General features: G+C 44.8%; 1 protein-coding gene across 1 annotated transcript in view; it reads left to right on the top strand.

The window, feature by feature from the left end:
* The window catches only part of LOC308284935 (zinc finger E-box-binding homeobox 1-like), a gene marked incomplete at its 3' end in the record, with an annotated part of 89,906 nt that overhangs the window by 46,556 nt on the left and 25,230 nt on the right, over positions 1-18,120 (top strand). Inside the window, exon 2 of the mRNA XM_080725659.1 lies at positions 12,144-12,335. Within this exon, the coding sequence (XP_080581785.1) occupies positions 12,144-12,335 (192 nt within the window). The remainder of the gene's footprint in view (positions 1-12,143; positions 12,336-18,120) is intronic.

Genomic DNA, 18,120 nt, shown 5'->3' with positions numbered 1-18,120 from the left:
GATGATATATTTTTTGAATTACAATGGTATTACCTACTTAGTAAAAGGCTGAATAAAGTGAGACGGTGAGTGAGTTCCGGCAGACAACACCAGCAATAGACACACTCACAATCAATCCACCTGTTGGTTACGTTTTATTTGAGCTCCACCAGGTGGGTTTTTGAATTGATCAATCGTTGCACTCCTGTTGGCCATTGCACCAATCACTCCCTTATACACAGGTGCGTGATGAGAATCAGACCCAGCGATGCTAGAAGATATATCATCAATAAAACATTGTTCCCTAATCACCAGTTGTCTGATTGAAAATGACATGACGGGCAGGCATGCAGGGCTCTTGATGGGATGACTGTAAATACCATTCACTAGAGCAGCTCACAACGCCTCACACTGCGAGGCGTATTTTTGGCTAAAGTTCTCAGAATATGGACACTAGGGTTCAAGTGGTCAATATAAAAAAGGAGGAAAAAAAGTTTCTATCACTCAAAGATTTGGAGGCCCCCCTGTAGTAACTCTGAGGACCCCCTAGGGGTCCCGGACCATCCGTTGAAGACCCCTGCACTAGAGTGTGTACTGCAACGAAGGCTAGCATTGTTACTCTGGTTTTAAGATTGTTGTACTGTCTGACAGTGCTGTTGTTATATAAATGCTATCTTGGGGTGTTGCCATATCAACCATTCACCTCATGACCCTGTCAGGGAGGAAGGAGGGCAGAGAAATACCGACATGTCTCTTCTCAAGTCTCAACAACCCCCCTCTCTCTTCATCTCTGGCTCTCTCTCTCGCTCTGCTCCGTCTCTCAGTCTGACAGTCTACTATCTAGCTGTTTCACACCTGTTTATGTTTCCTCCTGCTTTGTGTCTTCGCAGCCAGTCTCACATCCCTCCCCTCTGATCTCACTGCCGACTGCGTCGACGCTGCCGTCTCCTTCTCTCCCATCTCTCCTGCTCCCCGTCGTCTCTCTCGCTGGGTTGCTTGTTTTTCTGTTTTCTCGAGTCTAATATGTTTCTGTTCCACTCTCTCTCTCTCTCTCTCTCTCTGTCCTCTGTCTTTCTTACTCTCTCTCTCTCTCTCTCTCTCTCTCTTATCGCTTATACACCAGAAAACACTCTTCGTTTTCCTATCCCCCTCTTCTCCTTGTTTCTCGTGCTCGCGCACTCTCTTTTTGCTCTTTCCCTCTGCTGCTTCACAGATACACACACACACACACACACATACGCAGACACGCACGCACGCACGCACGCACGCACGCACGCACGCACGCACACACGCACACACACACACGCACGCACACACACACATGCTGACTCTGTGTGAATCTCAGCCCCTAGCGTCAGGTCACTTCAGGGTAACACAAAGTGAACAACCAGGGCTGTTAGCTTATTGTCCTTCTGCATTCATTAGCACTTTTCTCTATCTTCCCTCTCTCCTACTCATACTTACGCCTGCCTGGCCTGCATGGGCCACAGGGTAGTGGTCCAGGTAATCCAGCCCTTGCAGCGTCGCAGGTTCGAGTCCCAATCCTGTCGACCTTTGCTGCGTGTCACCCCCCCATCTCCCTCCCCGTTTCCTGTCACCCTACTGTACACCTATCAATAAAGGCAGAAAAAGCCCCCAAAATATATATAAAAAATACTTTCAGTACGCCTGCCTGATCTCTAGACTTATTTGTGCAGCAGTGTTGAGCACCGAAATTAGCTGATGATCTCCACGCTCGCAACGCTGGACATCGCGTCACACAGTGAGTTTGAAGATTGGCTAATTCTGGTTCGCGCCACGGTGCGCACCCTAATATAAATCAGCCATTACTATCTCACCTGCTCCCAATGCTCTAGGGCAGGCCCTCACTTCATCCCCTTCTCTCTCTCTTTCTCTCTCTCTCTCTCTCTCTCTCTCTCTCTCTCTCTCTCTCTCTCTCTCTCTCTCTCTCTCTCTCTCATGGGTGTCATCAGGGGATGGCAACCGCCACCCCATAGTGTTCACATTTAACCTCAAATTCTGTTATTGTACGTGTTTTATTGTATGCAACCATTCATTTATTAACCACTTTCAACATGGCATCCCACATTTTGTGAAAGTCATTATAGGCCAACACTTTCAAACATTTTCTCTTTTCGGCCCCCAAACGAATAGTGAAAATAGTTGATCTAAAGGCTCTCAGCGCGTCGCTGTTGAGAGCCTGTAGTAGATCAACTATTTCACTATTTTAGAAAGTGGTAACCTATTTACCCCTATTTATTTTTGTAATCTGCTTTCTCTCTCTGCCCCCCACCCCCCCCCCCCCTTCCTATCCTATTCTATCTTTTTTTCTTCTCTCTGTCATCTCTCTGCCAGGCAGGGTGAATAATACTCCAATTTAGATAGATAATAATAAAGACATCAGAAAGAACTCCTGAAGGCGCTGAGGACATTTAGTCTGCCTACATGATAGTAACGCTGGGGTCCATGTCTGGTCTCCAGACATTAGTTTAACCACTTAAGACCTGCAACGCACTATTACTTTAACCATGATTTTATGCTTTAACTATTAAAAAATCACACCCGTGTGAACTGAGCGGTGGTTTACCCACCAACCCCCCCCCCCCCCCCCCCCCCCTTCCCCCCTGTGTGTGTGTGTGTGTGTGTGTGCGTGTGTGTGTGTGCCTGGCCTGGCCTGGCCTGAAAACAGCGCCCCTCCCTTAACATGTGTGGTCATAAAAGGTACTACACCACAGGCTACACCACAGGCTACACCACAGGCTACATACAGACAGACCCACCCACCCACCCACAAACATACCTACACACACGGCCACGCTATGGAGACGGTGTGACCACCGCTCAAAAATAGCAGATATACCGATTCTATAAATGACTTAAAAAAAATGCATATTTCTATGTCAGTGGTTCTCAAACATTTTCATGTCAAGGACCCCTAGAATTATATGTATTTAGCTGCGGACCCCCGTCTCAAAATAGGCCTATTATGTATCAGGGACCCCCTAGAAGCAAATATTTGAGTTACAAATGTTCACTTTAAAAAAGATATATTCAAAGATATTCATGATTTTACAATAATAGCAACAACGCATCGCAAAGCATGCACATGTTAGTACCTGCTGAATGTTCACCCCAGAGTAGGGATGCTAGGGTTCATGTGGTTAAAGTCATATCGCCAAGCTCTCGCCGTCCCCCCCCTTTCTCTCTCTACCCCTCACCCACACACTCACCCTGTCTCTCTCTACCCCTCACCCACACACTCACCCTTTCTCTCTCTACCCCACACACTCACCCTGTCTCTCTCTATTCACTCACCCACCCCAATTCCTCCCCCCCATCTCTTTCACCCTCTCCTTGTCTTTGTCCCGTAGACAAAGGCCCCAGGCTGAGTGGGGGAACTCAGTGTGACCCCGGGACTGTTTGGGCTTCGGAATTGTGCAAAGCATTGTGGGACTGTCTTAAAGCGTTGAGCCGCTGTTCATTTAAAACCTGATTTATACTTTGTTGCAGGACCGGTGTCGTCGTGCATGCCGTAAATAGCAGATCTACAAGCTCACAACACGTCCCGAACGTGACGCTTTGTGAGCTTGTATATTATACCAGCGTGCAGCTACTGTATGTATAAATCTGACTTCTATATAGGCTGCCGGTGGCGATGAATTGGGGAACTTTTCACTTTTATAGTTACTAGCCCTTACCCGTTCAAAGATATGAGCTCCGAAATGATGTGCAGTGTGTGGGTTATGGGATGTGCACTGTGCACTGTGCACACAGTATATGAGGGATGGAAAGTAACTTTAACTGGTGCTTGCATGATAATATGTAGGAGCATCAATGTAAGAAATACCCGTTTCGTTTAATGGCTACAGAGATACTGTGTACCGATCTGCATGATTTTTGGACAAAATCTGTAACAGGGCCAGACAACCGACCCCCAGCCCGCCACCCGCCTGCACGCACGCACGCGCACACACACACACACACACACACACACACACACACACACACACACACACACACACACACACACACACACACACACACACACACACACACACACACACACAGCTGGTTAAACATGTTGCCTCATGCTAGATGCAGAATAGACATGCCTCAAGCTAGATGCAGAATAGATATAGATACACCATAAAAATGCTAATATACAGCATATGATTTTTGAAAGTGACAAACGGGCTTCACAGTTATGTCAGGTGTGTTCATATGCTAATGGTGATGTGATTTCAGATCAATTGCTCCAGCCACTGAAGAGAAACGCTGTGACAGACACTCAGACAGACAGACAGACAGACAGACAGACAGACAGACAGACAGACAGACAGACAGACAGACAGACAGACAGACAGACACTCACTCAGACAGACATTCGGAAAATTATATGTTTGATAGTATGGTTTGTCTATCAAGCTGCATTCCATTCCTTTATTAGTGAATAAGACATTAGTTTGGCCAATGTGTTTGGCAATATAACTAACACAACTGTGGTGGTTGGAGGTGGTCCTGTTTCCTAAAGCACTGGAGATGTGTGGAGAGACCCCTGTTACTGAAAAAACACCTTATACCAGAATATAGAGCTATTTAACACTGTTACTGTTTGTGTCTGAATACCATCATTTGTGGTATGTGTAACTGTGTGTGTGTTGTGTGCATGCGTGTCAGTGATGCACAGGTCGAACCGTAACCCGCAGGTCCCGCGAGTTACCCAGGCCAGGGCGGATCAAGAAATGTCGATTTTCAAATTATTAATAAATGTAGGACATAAATGCAGGTCATAAAAAGCCCGACCCACACATCACTACTGTGTGTGTGTGTGTGTGTGTGTGTGTGTGTGTGTGTGTGTGTGTGTGTGTGTGTGTGTGTGTGTGTGTGTGTGTGTGTGTGTGTGTGTGGCTGGGTGGGTGCGTGCATGCGCATGCGTGCCATGGGCATTCAGAGAAGCTGCGTTGTGGCTGGCAGGGCAGAGGACCTCTCTCTCTCTCTCTCTCTCTCTCTCCCCACACACACCTGGCTCCCAGTGACAGCAGTGACTCTGCTCTCTGTCCCCTGCCAGCTGCCCCGCCAGGGGCCAGGAGGGGCTGCCTGCCTGGCACAGTGACCTCCCCTCCCAACACCAGCCCCCGCTGCAACACTGGCACAGGTTGCCATGCCATGCATGCAGACAGACCACTGAAGCATGGGGGAGAGCAGGCGGGCACTGCCCTAAATAACATCTAGGCTCATTTTCCTGCTTATATTGATCCCAAATGACTGTCCATTGGGTCTATTAGGCAGAAATGCCCCTGTTGTCCAGTTTACCCAGCAGAACCCAGAAGCCCTCATAGCGCTTTTACACTGTTTGTTTTGCGGTCAAAAGTGTGTTTTTTCTTTTATCAATCTGTTGGTTGTCATTACACACCTATCAATGCCATCGTTGTCTAACACGAGCCAAACAAGTCAATGAAGACATCTATGACATCTACAGATGTGCAATTTCAAAACTTCACTCGTCCTGCCATTGGCAAGACATTAGATTTCCAGTGGATTGGCAGAACATTGAGCTTGTAGATCAGGGGGACTGAGCATTGGTTTACTCCCGTTGGTCCGACCAGGTTAACATTCACCAGGTTAGCATTTCACCAGGTTAGCATTCACCAGCGTTTTACTGAGGTTAGGGTTAGGGTTAAGGTTAGGTTTAGGTGGTTGGACAATTGGGTGGTCGGAAAAATGACATGGCATTGTAGATCAGCTATTTTTGCTATTTTTGTGACCTTTTCTGACTTCTAAGTTTAAATCTACCTATAGGCTATAGGTGGAGGAAGTTTAATACAATATGTAGTGGTGGTCCCTGTTTGATCTCTGTCTAAGCTATGGGGTCTTTGACCTGAAAAACATGGAAGACCCCCACTCTAATTTATAGACAGACCGTTGTTTCTCACCTGAAAGAAATGAAGGAATGTGTGTAATCGCACTGTGTGTGTGTGTGTGTGTGTGTGTGTGTGTGTGTGTGTGTGTGTGTGTGTGTGTGCGTGCGTGCGTGCGTGCGTGTGTATGTGTGTGTGTGTTGTGCGCCTGGCCTGGGAACATGGCCAAGATGGCTGCTTCTAGTGGTTCCTTCTCTTGTTGTTTAATGTTGAAACCATCCTCATTCTGTCCATCTGATCATTTGGAAAAAATGCGTATCGCCAGAGCAGAGTCACCTGACTGACGCAGTGGATGAGGCCTGCTATGAATTAACAGCTCAATCAAACGGGGAGAGAGAGAGAGAGAGAGAGAGAGAGAGAGAGAGAGAGAGAGAGGCAGTCATGGAGGGAGGGAGCAAGCAAGCAAGCAAGCAGGAATGCTCTTGTCTAGACGTCTCTCTTCCTCTCTCTCTCTCTCTCTCTTTCTCTCTCTCTCTCTCTCTCTCTCTGCGTGCGTGCATGCGTGCGTGCGTGCGTGAGTTGCGCGTGTGTGTGTGTGTGAGAGAATATCCTCCATTGGCGAGCAACCTGACACAGCATTGTTTCCCTTGTGGGAGACAGCCTGTAGGAGTGAGTCTGCAACACGTGTGTCTAGGAGGGTGTTATTGTTTTGCCAGCTTTCTTCTCCATTTTGTAACGCTCTCTGCCGCCACCTGTCTGTGATCACTGTCAGTGCAGAAGCTGTTTATTTATTCATGGGACTCCCAAAATAGCAGATCTACAAGCTCTGTTTTCGCAAAACATTGATGGCGTGAGCTCCAAAAATACACATATCCTGAAGGACTTGACTGTTGTAGAAAATAATTTCCTGAGTACCTGCGAGTGTCAGACTGGCAGGTACAGGGAATTGCAGGGAATTTCCTTTAATTGGGAATGTAAGTTTGTTAGGACATAATGACAAGAAGAGGTCACTTTAAAGTTAAACCACATGAAGTGAATCCCACGCTGGCCTCTCTCTTCAAACAAATCAAGAAATTCAATTGGAAAGGGATGAAATCGGGGCCCCGGGGGAGGGGCAGGTCTTGGCGCCCTCTTTTTTTTACCTCTACATCGTATAGCCACAAGCTCACAATATGTCCTTATTGAAGCTTATAGATCTGCTATGTTCACACAATTTGTCCTCAATGAAGCTTGTAGATCTGCTATATTCGCCAAACGTTTGCCTATTACTACACAGGTTCATGTGGTTAGCAGTTGTTCTCAAGTGCTGTATACCGTATATATAGCAACATAAGTATGGATTTAGAACTTTGGTTTAGCACAGTGGTTCTCAAAAAATATAGCATTTATAAAAGCTTCTGCTATTTCTGAAAAATGTTAATAAAAATCTTGAATATTTGGAAAATGTTGAATACTTTTGAATTTTTCAACTCTATCTCTTCTGGGGATGGGGGTCCTCAGACGAATACATGTCAATTTGGGGGGTCCTTGACATGAAAAAGTGTGAGAACCAGTGCATTAAGCAGTATCTTTCAACTAGTTCTCTACCACAGCCTGGAGGGGTTAATAATAACTCAGCAGTTTGTGCAGACATACACAGATGGTTGGACTGACCTTGTGATAGAGAGAGAGAGAGAGAGAGAGAGAAGAGGAGACTGGCTTGCGTTCATTCGTGAGTTATGTTGTGATCGCCTCGAGCCCGTCTGGTTATTAGTGTGGGACTTTCTGCTTTGCATTTCTGTGTGTGTGTGTGTGTGCGCGCGCGTGCGTGCGTGCGTGTGTGCGTGCGTGTGAGTGTGTGCATGTGTTGTGCTGGCTGTTACTAGCTACCAGAAAAATACACAAGGTATTTTTGAAGTCTACTAAATTATGTTAATATGAAGAAAAAAAAACATAAGACATTGTCTTATTTCCCAAAATTCCCCCGTAAGTCAAAAAGTATTTTATTGTTCCATGAATGATATGCCTCAGGATGACAGACCTTTGGGCCAACTAGCCTTCATCAGTGTGAGGATGGAGCTAGCCCAAATGTCTTGTCATCAACAGACATAATATGGAACAATAAAAGAAAAAAAGTATTTGACTTTTACTGTATTTCTGAGTGCGACCCTCCACTTTATGAAGTGTTGGACAGTTTATTGGGACAACACAGTGGTCAGAGCGGTTTCCAAAATAAACGGACACATGCTGATGATATTTCACCCAGATACTGTCAAACCCAGCCAGTAGGCCTTATACATCACATACGCATGCACTCTCTCTCTCTCTCTCTCTCTCTCTCTCTCTCTCTCTCTCTCTCTCTCTCTCTCTCTCTCTCTCTCTCTCTCTCTCTCTCTGTCTCCCTCCTCCTTCCCCCCTTTTGTTGGCTCAATCACTCACACACCCACCCCTCTGTATCGATCCAGACAATCATCGATCTCTCCACCCTTCCTTACCACCAATTTTGCGTTCCGGTGAAATATATTCTTTTCTGCACAAAAGGTGTATTTTAGACATGAGGTGGGTAGGTGGCTCCGAGTGTTGCCTAAAACCGCCTTGTTTTGATGAGTATAGCGAAAGTGTATTTATTTTAATTTTTACGAAAGACGAGAGGCAGGGCTACCGCGGCTGTGAGCGCAAGGGCACGAGAACCCCTTCTAACACTATTGGGCAGAGCTAATCAAAACCTACACATGACAGAGACACATTAGCTGGACCTAAGATTCAGCGATCAGTTACATCACCGATCCAGAGTTTTTCTTTCCACCAGGAGGACCTCCCGTTTACTCAAAATGCAGTGGAAATACCGTGGAGATGTCGGATGCTTCGCCGGGAGGCTTCCTATAATTCTACGAGTCAAGTTGTACCCTGTACGTCAACAGTCGAGAGCAAGAATCTGATCTGGGCTGGAAACAATTGAGGGATCGACTAATTTGTAACATCATGTGCCACATAGAGACATGGTTGTTGGAGACCAGACCAGGCCATCTCCATCGTTTTCACGTGGACAGGCCGAGAGCACTCGGTGGGAAAGTCAAAGGGAGGGAGGTGTATGTTTCATGGTCAGCAACGCATGGTGTGATCCTAGGAATGTTCAATCCCTCAAATCTTCTGCTCCCCCGGATCTGGAATATCTCACACACCTGCAATTCTGGCTGCCTGAGGAGTTAACGGCTATGGTTGTGATAGAAATGTACTGTACATCCCACCACTCAATGAACTGTAACAGAGGAGGAGCCTCTTAGGGGTGTGTGAAGACAGCAACAGTGGATGCGAGCGTCCCTCCATTAGGGATGGGACGATACGCAATATTATCGTTTATTAATTGTATCATGGAGATTTTATTGATCAATTCACCTTTTATTTGCAGAGCTGCATATCGGGTCTTAAACCCTCTATAATTGGTAAAAGGTACTTATAATATACTTGATACATCTTTTTTTCACTCTCTATCAAATGTCTTTGCCAAAAAATAGCCGATCGCGTCGACGGTCGACGCGTTGTGTTGTGAGCTTGTAGATCTGCCAGTAAGACGCCTAAGGGCGAAAAGCGACCTCACCCACGGAATTTGCACAGGACGGAATTAATTTGCAAGTGTGATTCGAGTTGCGGTATGTTTAAGTTGGACAAAATGTGGACAAAATATTTTCCCAAATATGGATATGACTGACGTCTGACATCGATGTCTTATGTTATGGACCACATGAGACTCACCCAATATGTCCATATATGGGTATTCCAAGCTATGGGCTTTATATTGATGACATCAGGGATCTCCATATATGGGCATACAAGGGACAAGGACGGAATGTGATGCCACAATGTGATGCCACAACAATGTAATGTCATAGGTCAGCTATAGACATTGAGGCGTAACCCTCTGAAATTACTGACAAGACGTGGCGGTTTTCATAGTTAAGTGCGACCTATGGTCGCAATTATAAAATAATACTCGTTATAAGTGGTGCCCATGCAACTGCCCATGCACACAGCACCAACACAAATGAATCCTACATTGTGCAGTCGCTGCTGTATTGTATTTTTAGTCTAAGCTAAGTACACACACAGGTCTAAACATACAAACAGACATGTAAGCAAGTCCCTGGCCAGCATGTGCGTGTGTGTGTGTGTGTGTGTGTGTGTGTGTGTGTGTGTGTGTGTGTGTGTGTGTGTGTGTGTGTGTGTGTGTGTGTGTGTGTGTGTGTGTGTGCAGCTGTCACCTGTGAACAAACAGTGAGTGCTTAAATACTCATTACCTCCCTCCAACAGCACCTCCTCCAGGAGGTTCATCTCCCCTGTGGTAGCTCTGTAACACAGCCAGATGCTACACACACACACACACACACACACACACACACACACACACACACACACACACACACACACACACACACACACACACACACACACACACAAAATGCCCATCCCTACCTCAAAACCCACGTTGAGGCTCCCTTTTCAAAAAGTCCTCTCTCTCTCTCATCCAATCTTTCAAACTCTCTCTCTCGCACACGCACACACACACTTTTTTCTTTTCATAAAGTGAATGCCCTACTTCATCATACAAGAGTGTCACACAAAAGTTGTGAAAATATCAGATCTACAAGCTGTCGTAAACTTGTAGTTAATCTTTTTTTAATAATAATTAAAAAAAGCAAGGGTTTTGGACGTACGTTGTTTCCACCCTCTGCAGGGTGTGGTGCTTTACTGTCGTTTTGGACATAATCAGTACGGATTGAACTATAAATCAGACATAATTGTACCATACCTGCATTCAGGTGCTGTTGTTCAACACGTGTACACAAATAATATACCGGTACATTTCACATTCTCACATGCACACATACCGGTACACACACACACTCACCTTGTCCCTCCCTCTGTTCCACATACACTTTCTTCCCTCTCTCTACCGTACATTCACAATCTGTCACGCACATGCCCCCACCCCAAACACACACACACGCACGCACGCACGCACGGACGCACGCACGCACGCACGCCGCACGCACGCACGCACGCACGCACGCACGCACGCAAGCACGCACGCACGCAAGCACGCACACACCTTCCTTTTAGTGTAATTCTTACCAGTGAGGCTGGTCCATTTTTCACATTGAGCTCCCATTAGGACTAGGAGTGGAGTACAAGCCCTTCAGGCCTACAGACACAGCGGCACTGTGTAAAATACATTCTCTCTCTCTCTCCCTCTCTCTCTCTCTATGGGGCTTATAAACAAATGATTATTTGTCCTGTTTTCTTTCCTCCTCTTTCTCTCATAAACAACCTATTCTTTCTTCTGTCCTCCAGTTTGGAGCTTGCGTGCGTACCATCGCTCACAGGCTAATCGATCCGATGCTCCTCTGCATGCAGCGTGGAGCAAATGGAAGCAGTGCATTTGCGCCCTATCCAGGCTTTGTGTGTGTGTGTGTGTGTGTGTGTGTGTGTGTGTGTGTGTGTGAGTGTGTGTGTGTGTGTGTGTGTGAACACAACATGTCATCGTGGTGTACAATCCAACGTCCTTGAACTGCTCTTGCCTCTTAACATAGCGAGGCTAATTGAAGCTGGGCTGCTGTTAAAGGATGGATGCCATTTGTCTCTTATCTGTGCATGTGTATGGGGTGTGTAATGTGGGGTGTGTATGATTGTGCATGGGGGTGTGTATGTGTCCGGTGGAGTCTCCTGTGGAGGAAATTAGACTGGAGATAACGCTGTTATCAATGCTGCGTATTCTTCTGTGTTTGTGTGAGAGAGAATCCAGGTTAGCCTGGCCTTTTGCCATACTGTTACTTTGTACCTCGACTTTCTCACCACCGCATGAATCTATTTTACACTTACAATTACAGTGTAAGGGGTCACTTTTAGGCTGAGCAGAACGTACAAATGTATCACAGCGTTTCGGTATAACTGTATTAACTTCAATTAGTTAACTTCAATGAAACCACTGTGCCCACCCCTGTACAGACACCAAGGTGTGTAGTAGCAGAGATGTATAATGCAATACAATACAATACAATACAATACAATACAATACAATACAATACAATACAATATTGATGTATCTCCAAAACGTTTTCCGATGTACATAGCTGTACATACGTTCCTCACTTGTCCAGCAGTGTGTGTGTCTTGTAAGCTCAGCACCTGCAGCGCCATGCCAAGACTGCGTCAGCAATCATCTCCATCATCTCTAAAGATACTTGGGCTAAAAAGAATATGCTGGAGTCTATTATTATCACTGCTATAGTCTCATCAGCCCACCTCTCTCTGCCTCTCTCTCTCCTACAGTAACAAACTTCAACAATGGCTTGGAGGCCAGCTCGGACTCAGACGACGAGGACAAACTACACATCGTGGAGGAGGACAGCCTGCATGAGCCCGAGGCTGCAGAGCAGGGAGACAAGAAGACCCCAGCCAAGGAGCACAAGGACCACGACGCCACCGCCACAGTATTAACCCACAACGGCTCCTGGAACGGAGGTGAGGAAACGCTGTGAGCTTGTATATCTGCAATTTTTCAAATAGCTAAAGTATAAAATCTTGATATCCCAATTCGATGGCTCCTGCAGGTTCCGGAGCCGGATGTGCAAGCTCGCAGCGCAGCACGAACGTGACCTGCTTTGAAATTGTAGATCTGCTATTTTTGAATAGCCAACATATAAATGGATAAAGGGATTGAAATGTGATGCCAGGTTGACTAGCCTACTTTTGCCGGGGGGACCCCACTTGAGAACCACTGGTCTATTGCGCCAAGCACCAAATATTAACATCCCACATATTCAGGATTCTCAATGGGTCAAGAAGCTGATCACAGGACTACAGCATAGACAGTGTAAAAGTGGGTCATGTATTCCTGTATCTAAGCAGCATGTGCACGCGCAAGCACGCACGCACGCGTGCACGCACAGCCATGCACTTCACAAATACCCATTTTCTTCACAGTGCGTGTAAATGAACTGGCAGCAGGAGCCAGCAGAAAGGCACCATAGTCTGATAGGATGTGACTTTTTCAGATCAACAGAAAGAGAGAGACACTCTTTCAAAAGAGGGCACACTATGAAGATGATACCACTAAATATACCAACTTTGCTGCAATCAATATACGAGTTTGGAATTGTACAAGTCAATTATCTAGCCTACTACTGTATATTGTCTTGTGCACAGCACATGTACCGTATGTACAGTACAGTGTACACGTACCAGATGTGAAGTGATCTGCGCTGTTGATGATGAGTGCTGTAGTTTCTTCAGACGCCCTTGAACATATAGGATGGAAGGCACGCTGTGTTTGTATGACAAGCTTACATTTCACATCCCACAACACCATATGCACTCCTGCACCCCCCCCCCCCCCCCCCAATATTTGTTTTGATAAAAAAATAATATTTTATATAATTGATTTAAGTTAAACAACGCTTTCAATGCCACCTTTTCACCACTAGAGGGCGCCCAGTGGCCATATAAAACCCCATAGAGATACGCTGGTATATGCACAAGCCCTGCGCAGCCATGACTCGCCTGAACACTTTCCTTTGTCCATGTACAGGAAGAGGATGAAGTTAGCTTGATGTTAGCTATTGGCTACCAAGCATTTTAGAAGCCCTATTTTCGGCGATTTAGCCATGATTAAACCTTGCACACCTCATGGATATGCATGGAACAGAGAAAATGAGCTCTAAAGATCCTGGATTGCATTGGAGTGGATGGTAAATATCGGCGGCGCGACGCTCTCGCGGGCCGTGTAAACAGATGACGGCCGGCGGCCCGGCTCCAAAAATATATATATATATTTTTTTTTACAAAAACATTCTTTTTTTAAAAAGCCGAACTAGTTCGGGATAGGCACCCAGGACGGTCCAAATCATGGCACTAAAGCAGTTAAGTATAGCCGTGCCGAGCCATGTGGCCCATAGGACAGGAGCCTATCTCCTGTTTCTGTAGTGTGAGGCGGCTTGATGTACAAGTACACGCCCTGGACATGGCACTACTATGTCGCAGGGACCCCGATCCGACCCTTGATGCTGAGTTCCAAGCAGGGAAGCGTTGGGTCCCATTTTTATATGTCTTTAGGTATGACCCGGATGGGGGATTGAACCCTGACCTCCCAGTCTCGGGGCGGACACTCTAGATTTAATGTTGATTCATTGTTGCAGACCTACGTACTGCACTGGGCCGTGATTCGTGTGCTACATCTTTGTTTTTTAATCAGGCCAATGAGACAGAGCAGAGTGGATGAGCTGTGCAGGGCTGTTACTGCTGGGTGGAGTGCATTACTGTGCTGGGCTGTGGAGGTTGATGGGTGGGGTCCATTACTGTCTGGATTTCATTTGCCCACTGTTGGCGCCACATGCCTCCCAGTGCACAGCGGATTATCATATAAATGTGTGTGGTGTGTGAGTGTGCATGTGTGCGTGTGTGTGTGTGTGTGCGTGTGCGTGTGCGTGTGTGTGTGTGTGTGTGTGTGTGTGTGTGTGTGTGCGCGTGTGTGCGTGTGTGTGCATGTGTGTGTGTGTTCGTGTGCGTGCATGCGTGCACGTGTGTGTGCGTGTCTGTGCATGTTTGAAAGCATAATTCTACTGTTACACTGGTGTATGTCAGGCTGGAATTGAGGATCAGCAACAGTACACACAGAACTGTGGTGCGTCTGTGCACGTGCGCACCTTTTCTCTCTCTGATCACATTAATTCTTCCATCCCTCCTCACCCTTGGGGGCTACAAGCCTGCCTGCTGACACAGCCAGATGTTTTGTTCACACGCGCACACACGCGGTGGGCACACACGCACACGTGCAGTCGCGCACATAGTTACACATGCACAAAGACATTTTATTATCCCTCAAAGACACCGCTTCACTCTCCCCCACTGTCATAATCATAATCAGTCTCTGATTGTACTTAGTGATGAGCATCATTGTCAGTGTCAGGTTTCACTGTCACGTCCACCTCATTACAACCATAGGCTTTCATCACAACCATAAGTGAAGTCCTAATGCAAACACTTGTGTTTCAGGATAGAAAGATGTTGTGCTCTTCCAGTTTCACTTACAGTTTACTACAGTATGTATGTATGTATGCATGCATGCATGTATGTATGTATGTATGTATGTACAGTAGGTATGTATGTATGTATGTATGTATGTATGTATGTATGTATGTATGTATGTATGTATGTATGTACCGTAGGTATGTATGTATGTATGTATGTATGTATGTATGTATGTATGTATGTATGTATGTATGTATGTACAGTATGTATGTACAGTATTGTATGTATGTATGTATGTATGTATGTATGTATGTATGTATGCATGCATGCATGCATGCATGTATGTATGTATGTATGTATGCATGCATGTATGTATGTATGTATGTATGTACTATGTATGTATGTATGTACGTACATATGTATGTATGTATGTATGTATGTACGTATGTATGTATGTATGTATGTATGTATGTATGTATGTACTATGTATGTATGTATGTACGTACGTACAGTATGTATGTATGTATGTATGTATGTATGTATGTATGTATGTATGTATGTATGTATGTATGTACAGTAGGTATGTATGTATGTATGTATGTATGTATGTATGTATGTATGTATGTATGTATGTATGTATGTACGTACGTACAGTATGTATGTACAGTATGTATGTACAGTATTGTATGTATGTATGTATGTATGTATGTATGTATGTATGTATGTATGTATGCATGCATGCATGCATGCATGCATGCATGCATTTATGCATGTATGTATGTATGCCTGTATGCATGTATGCATGTATGCATGCATGCATGTATGTATGTATGTATGTATGTATGTATGTATGTATGTATGTATGTATGTACTATGTATGTATGTATGTACGTACATATGTATGTATGTATGTATGTACGTATGTATGTATGTATGTATGTATGTATGTATGTACTATGTATGTATGTATGTACGTACGTACATACAGTATGTATGTATGTATGTATGTATGTATGTATGTATGTATGTATGTATGTATGTATGTATGTATGTATGTATGTACATACAATATGTACAGTATGTATGTATGTATGTATGTATGTATGTATGTATGTATGTATGTATGTATGTATGTATGTATGTATGTATGTATGCATGCATATATCCATGTCTCCACAATAGTAGACCAGCTCTATGCTGCTAAGTCAGAACTTGCATGGGGGTTGAATCCAGATTATGACATAAACGTTACAAATTGATGCTTCAATTTGACACTGGTGTTTATACTGTATGCAGTACTGTATCTATAATAACATATACACTGAGGGCGTCACCACACAAGGTCGACATTCCCACAAGCAGGCAGTTTGTCAATGCAGGGAAAGGGTGTGTAAAAAATACTGACACCGCTGAATATCACCTTATTATCTACCCCCTTGTATTGACAATGTTATTAAACTGTTATTTCCCTATATCCCACAGGGACAGAATTACTAGAACTACAGTACATCTAATTGGATAAGAGGGGAATCCTTGGGGGGAGGGAGGAATCCTGCCCAGCTAAAATACTTTTTGAATAGTCTCTATTAATGTTTATACAGTACAGAGTAAGTTCATTCATAAACTGCGCAGGTCGTTTCATACAGTAGAACTAACTAGCTGAAGATTGGACGATGTCATTATCAGATAAAAGGTCAGGCAAAGGGTTCGAATAACCCTGGGAATAACATTCAATAACTTAAAAAGCCAGGAAACATAATTATTAATAAAATGGATAGGAACCATATAAGGTGCTATAAGGGAGGTAAGGGCTGACGCTAAAAAAGTACTTGGAGAAGGCTAATATAAAGAGGTGTGTCTTTGGCTTTGGTGGAGAGGAGTTAGCCTCTCTAACCTCCCAATGAAGTATGTTCCACAGTTTTGGTGCATAAAAACGCTGCCTCTCCTATTTTCTTTTGTGGGCGTCCCAGGAATCCTGGGTAATTTGTGTGTAGTTTGTTATTAATGCAACCTTCTCTTTTCCTTCTGCTCGGATCATCAGTCAAATTGAACACACCACACAAATGTGAGTTTGTATAATTAATAGGGACAGAAGCACATTGGCGAACTGAACCCAATTAAGATCAGATGTGCACCACCTTAGTTTGTGGCTTACGCTAATATTCAACACCTGTCCCAAATGAAATGCTGTCATCCATCGTCTTCTTCAACAGAAAATGATCAGCATGTGCTCAGAAAACATTTTCATTCTCTGCTGAGTTTCAACAGTGCATAATGTTATCATTTGACATTTTGTAGGTGTCGGATCTGACCTTTTTTTATCTGACTCTGGCCTTGAGCTTGGCGGTTCACAACCCACACCATGAGGAGAGGCATGCGTTTTTGTCGTCTGCGGTCTTCCTGGCACTAAACGTTTCCCATACTGTAGGGCTAATTAGGAGAAGAAGAAGGAAAAACAGCTTTCTTTTGGATGGCTGCCTAGATGCAGAGAGTATAGTCTATGTAGAGTACGTATATGAGCTGGGCCACTTAACCTTGTGCTCCTGAGCGTCACTCACTCACAACCTGTTCTGACAGCAAGGCCAACAGTGCTGTTTGTTTTCACCTCAGCGCCAGTTCGTTGCAGCCAAGTATAAAGACCATGAGGACGACCAGAATGTGATATTTCACTCAAGGCTGTTTTTTTTCTCCTTCTTCTTCTTTTTTTTATGCAGCTGAAGAAAGCCTTACATGGTGTGTGTGCTTCCAGTGAGCTACCTTCTCTCTCTCTCTCTCCGTCTCCTCCTTTCTTTCTTCTGTTTTATGTGCGCCCCTTAACCAAAGACTCTGTTGAGCTCTCTTTGTGCTCTCCTTTCTCTCTCTTTCCCCGTCCTCTTTCTGTTCGACTTGAAACCCAGATTAAACGCCATGAAAGCCATTTACAGTTCATTGAACGACCATGTCGTACAGTATGACACAAATGACACATTTTCATGCGTCGTTGCATCATTATGTTCTGGAATGTGTCCTGAAACACAAAAAAATTGTCAAAGCAACATTTGCGTTGCAGCGAGGGTTTCTGTTGCAGGGAACAAAAGAATGAAGCTGTCTTCTTTCATTTTATTGCTCTCTTCATCTTTTCATAATATAGCTGTAGTTCCAAATATAACTCTATGTGGGATTATTACTGTAGCTCCACCGGTGCGTAGGAGCACACGTTGAGTATGTCAATAGCGTTTGATAGTTGCGTGGAGTATGTTTCAGATGTACAGTAGAGTATAATTTTGCCTTTAGTAACTAT

Source organism: Nannobrachium achirus (genome assembly GCF_963921795.1).
Source record: "Nannobrachium achirus genome assembly, chromosome: 5".
NCBI lineage: Eukaryota > Metazoa > Chordata > Actinopteri > Myctophiformes > Myctophidae > Nannobrachium > Nannobrachium achirus.
Note: the sequence above shows the minus strand (reverse complement) of the source record. Positions and strands in the feature narration are given on the sequence as shown.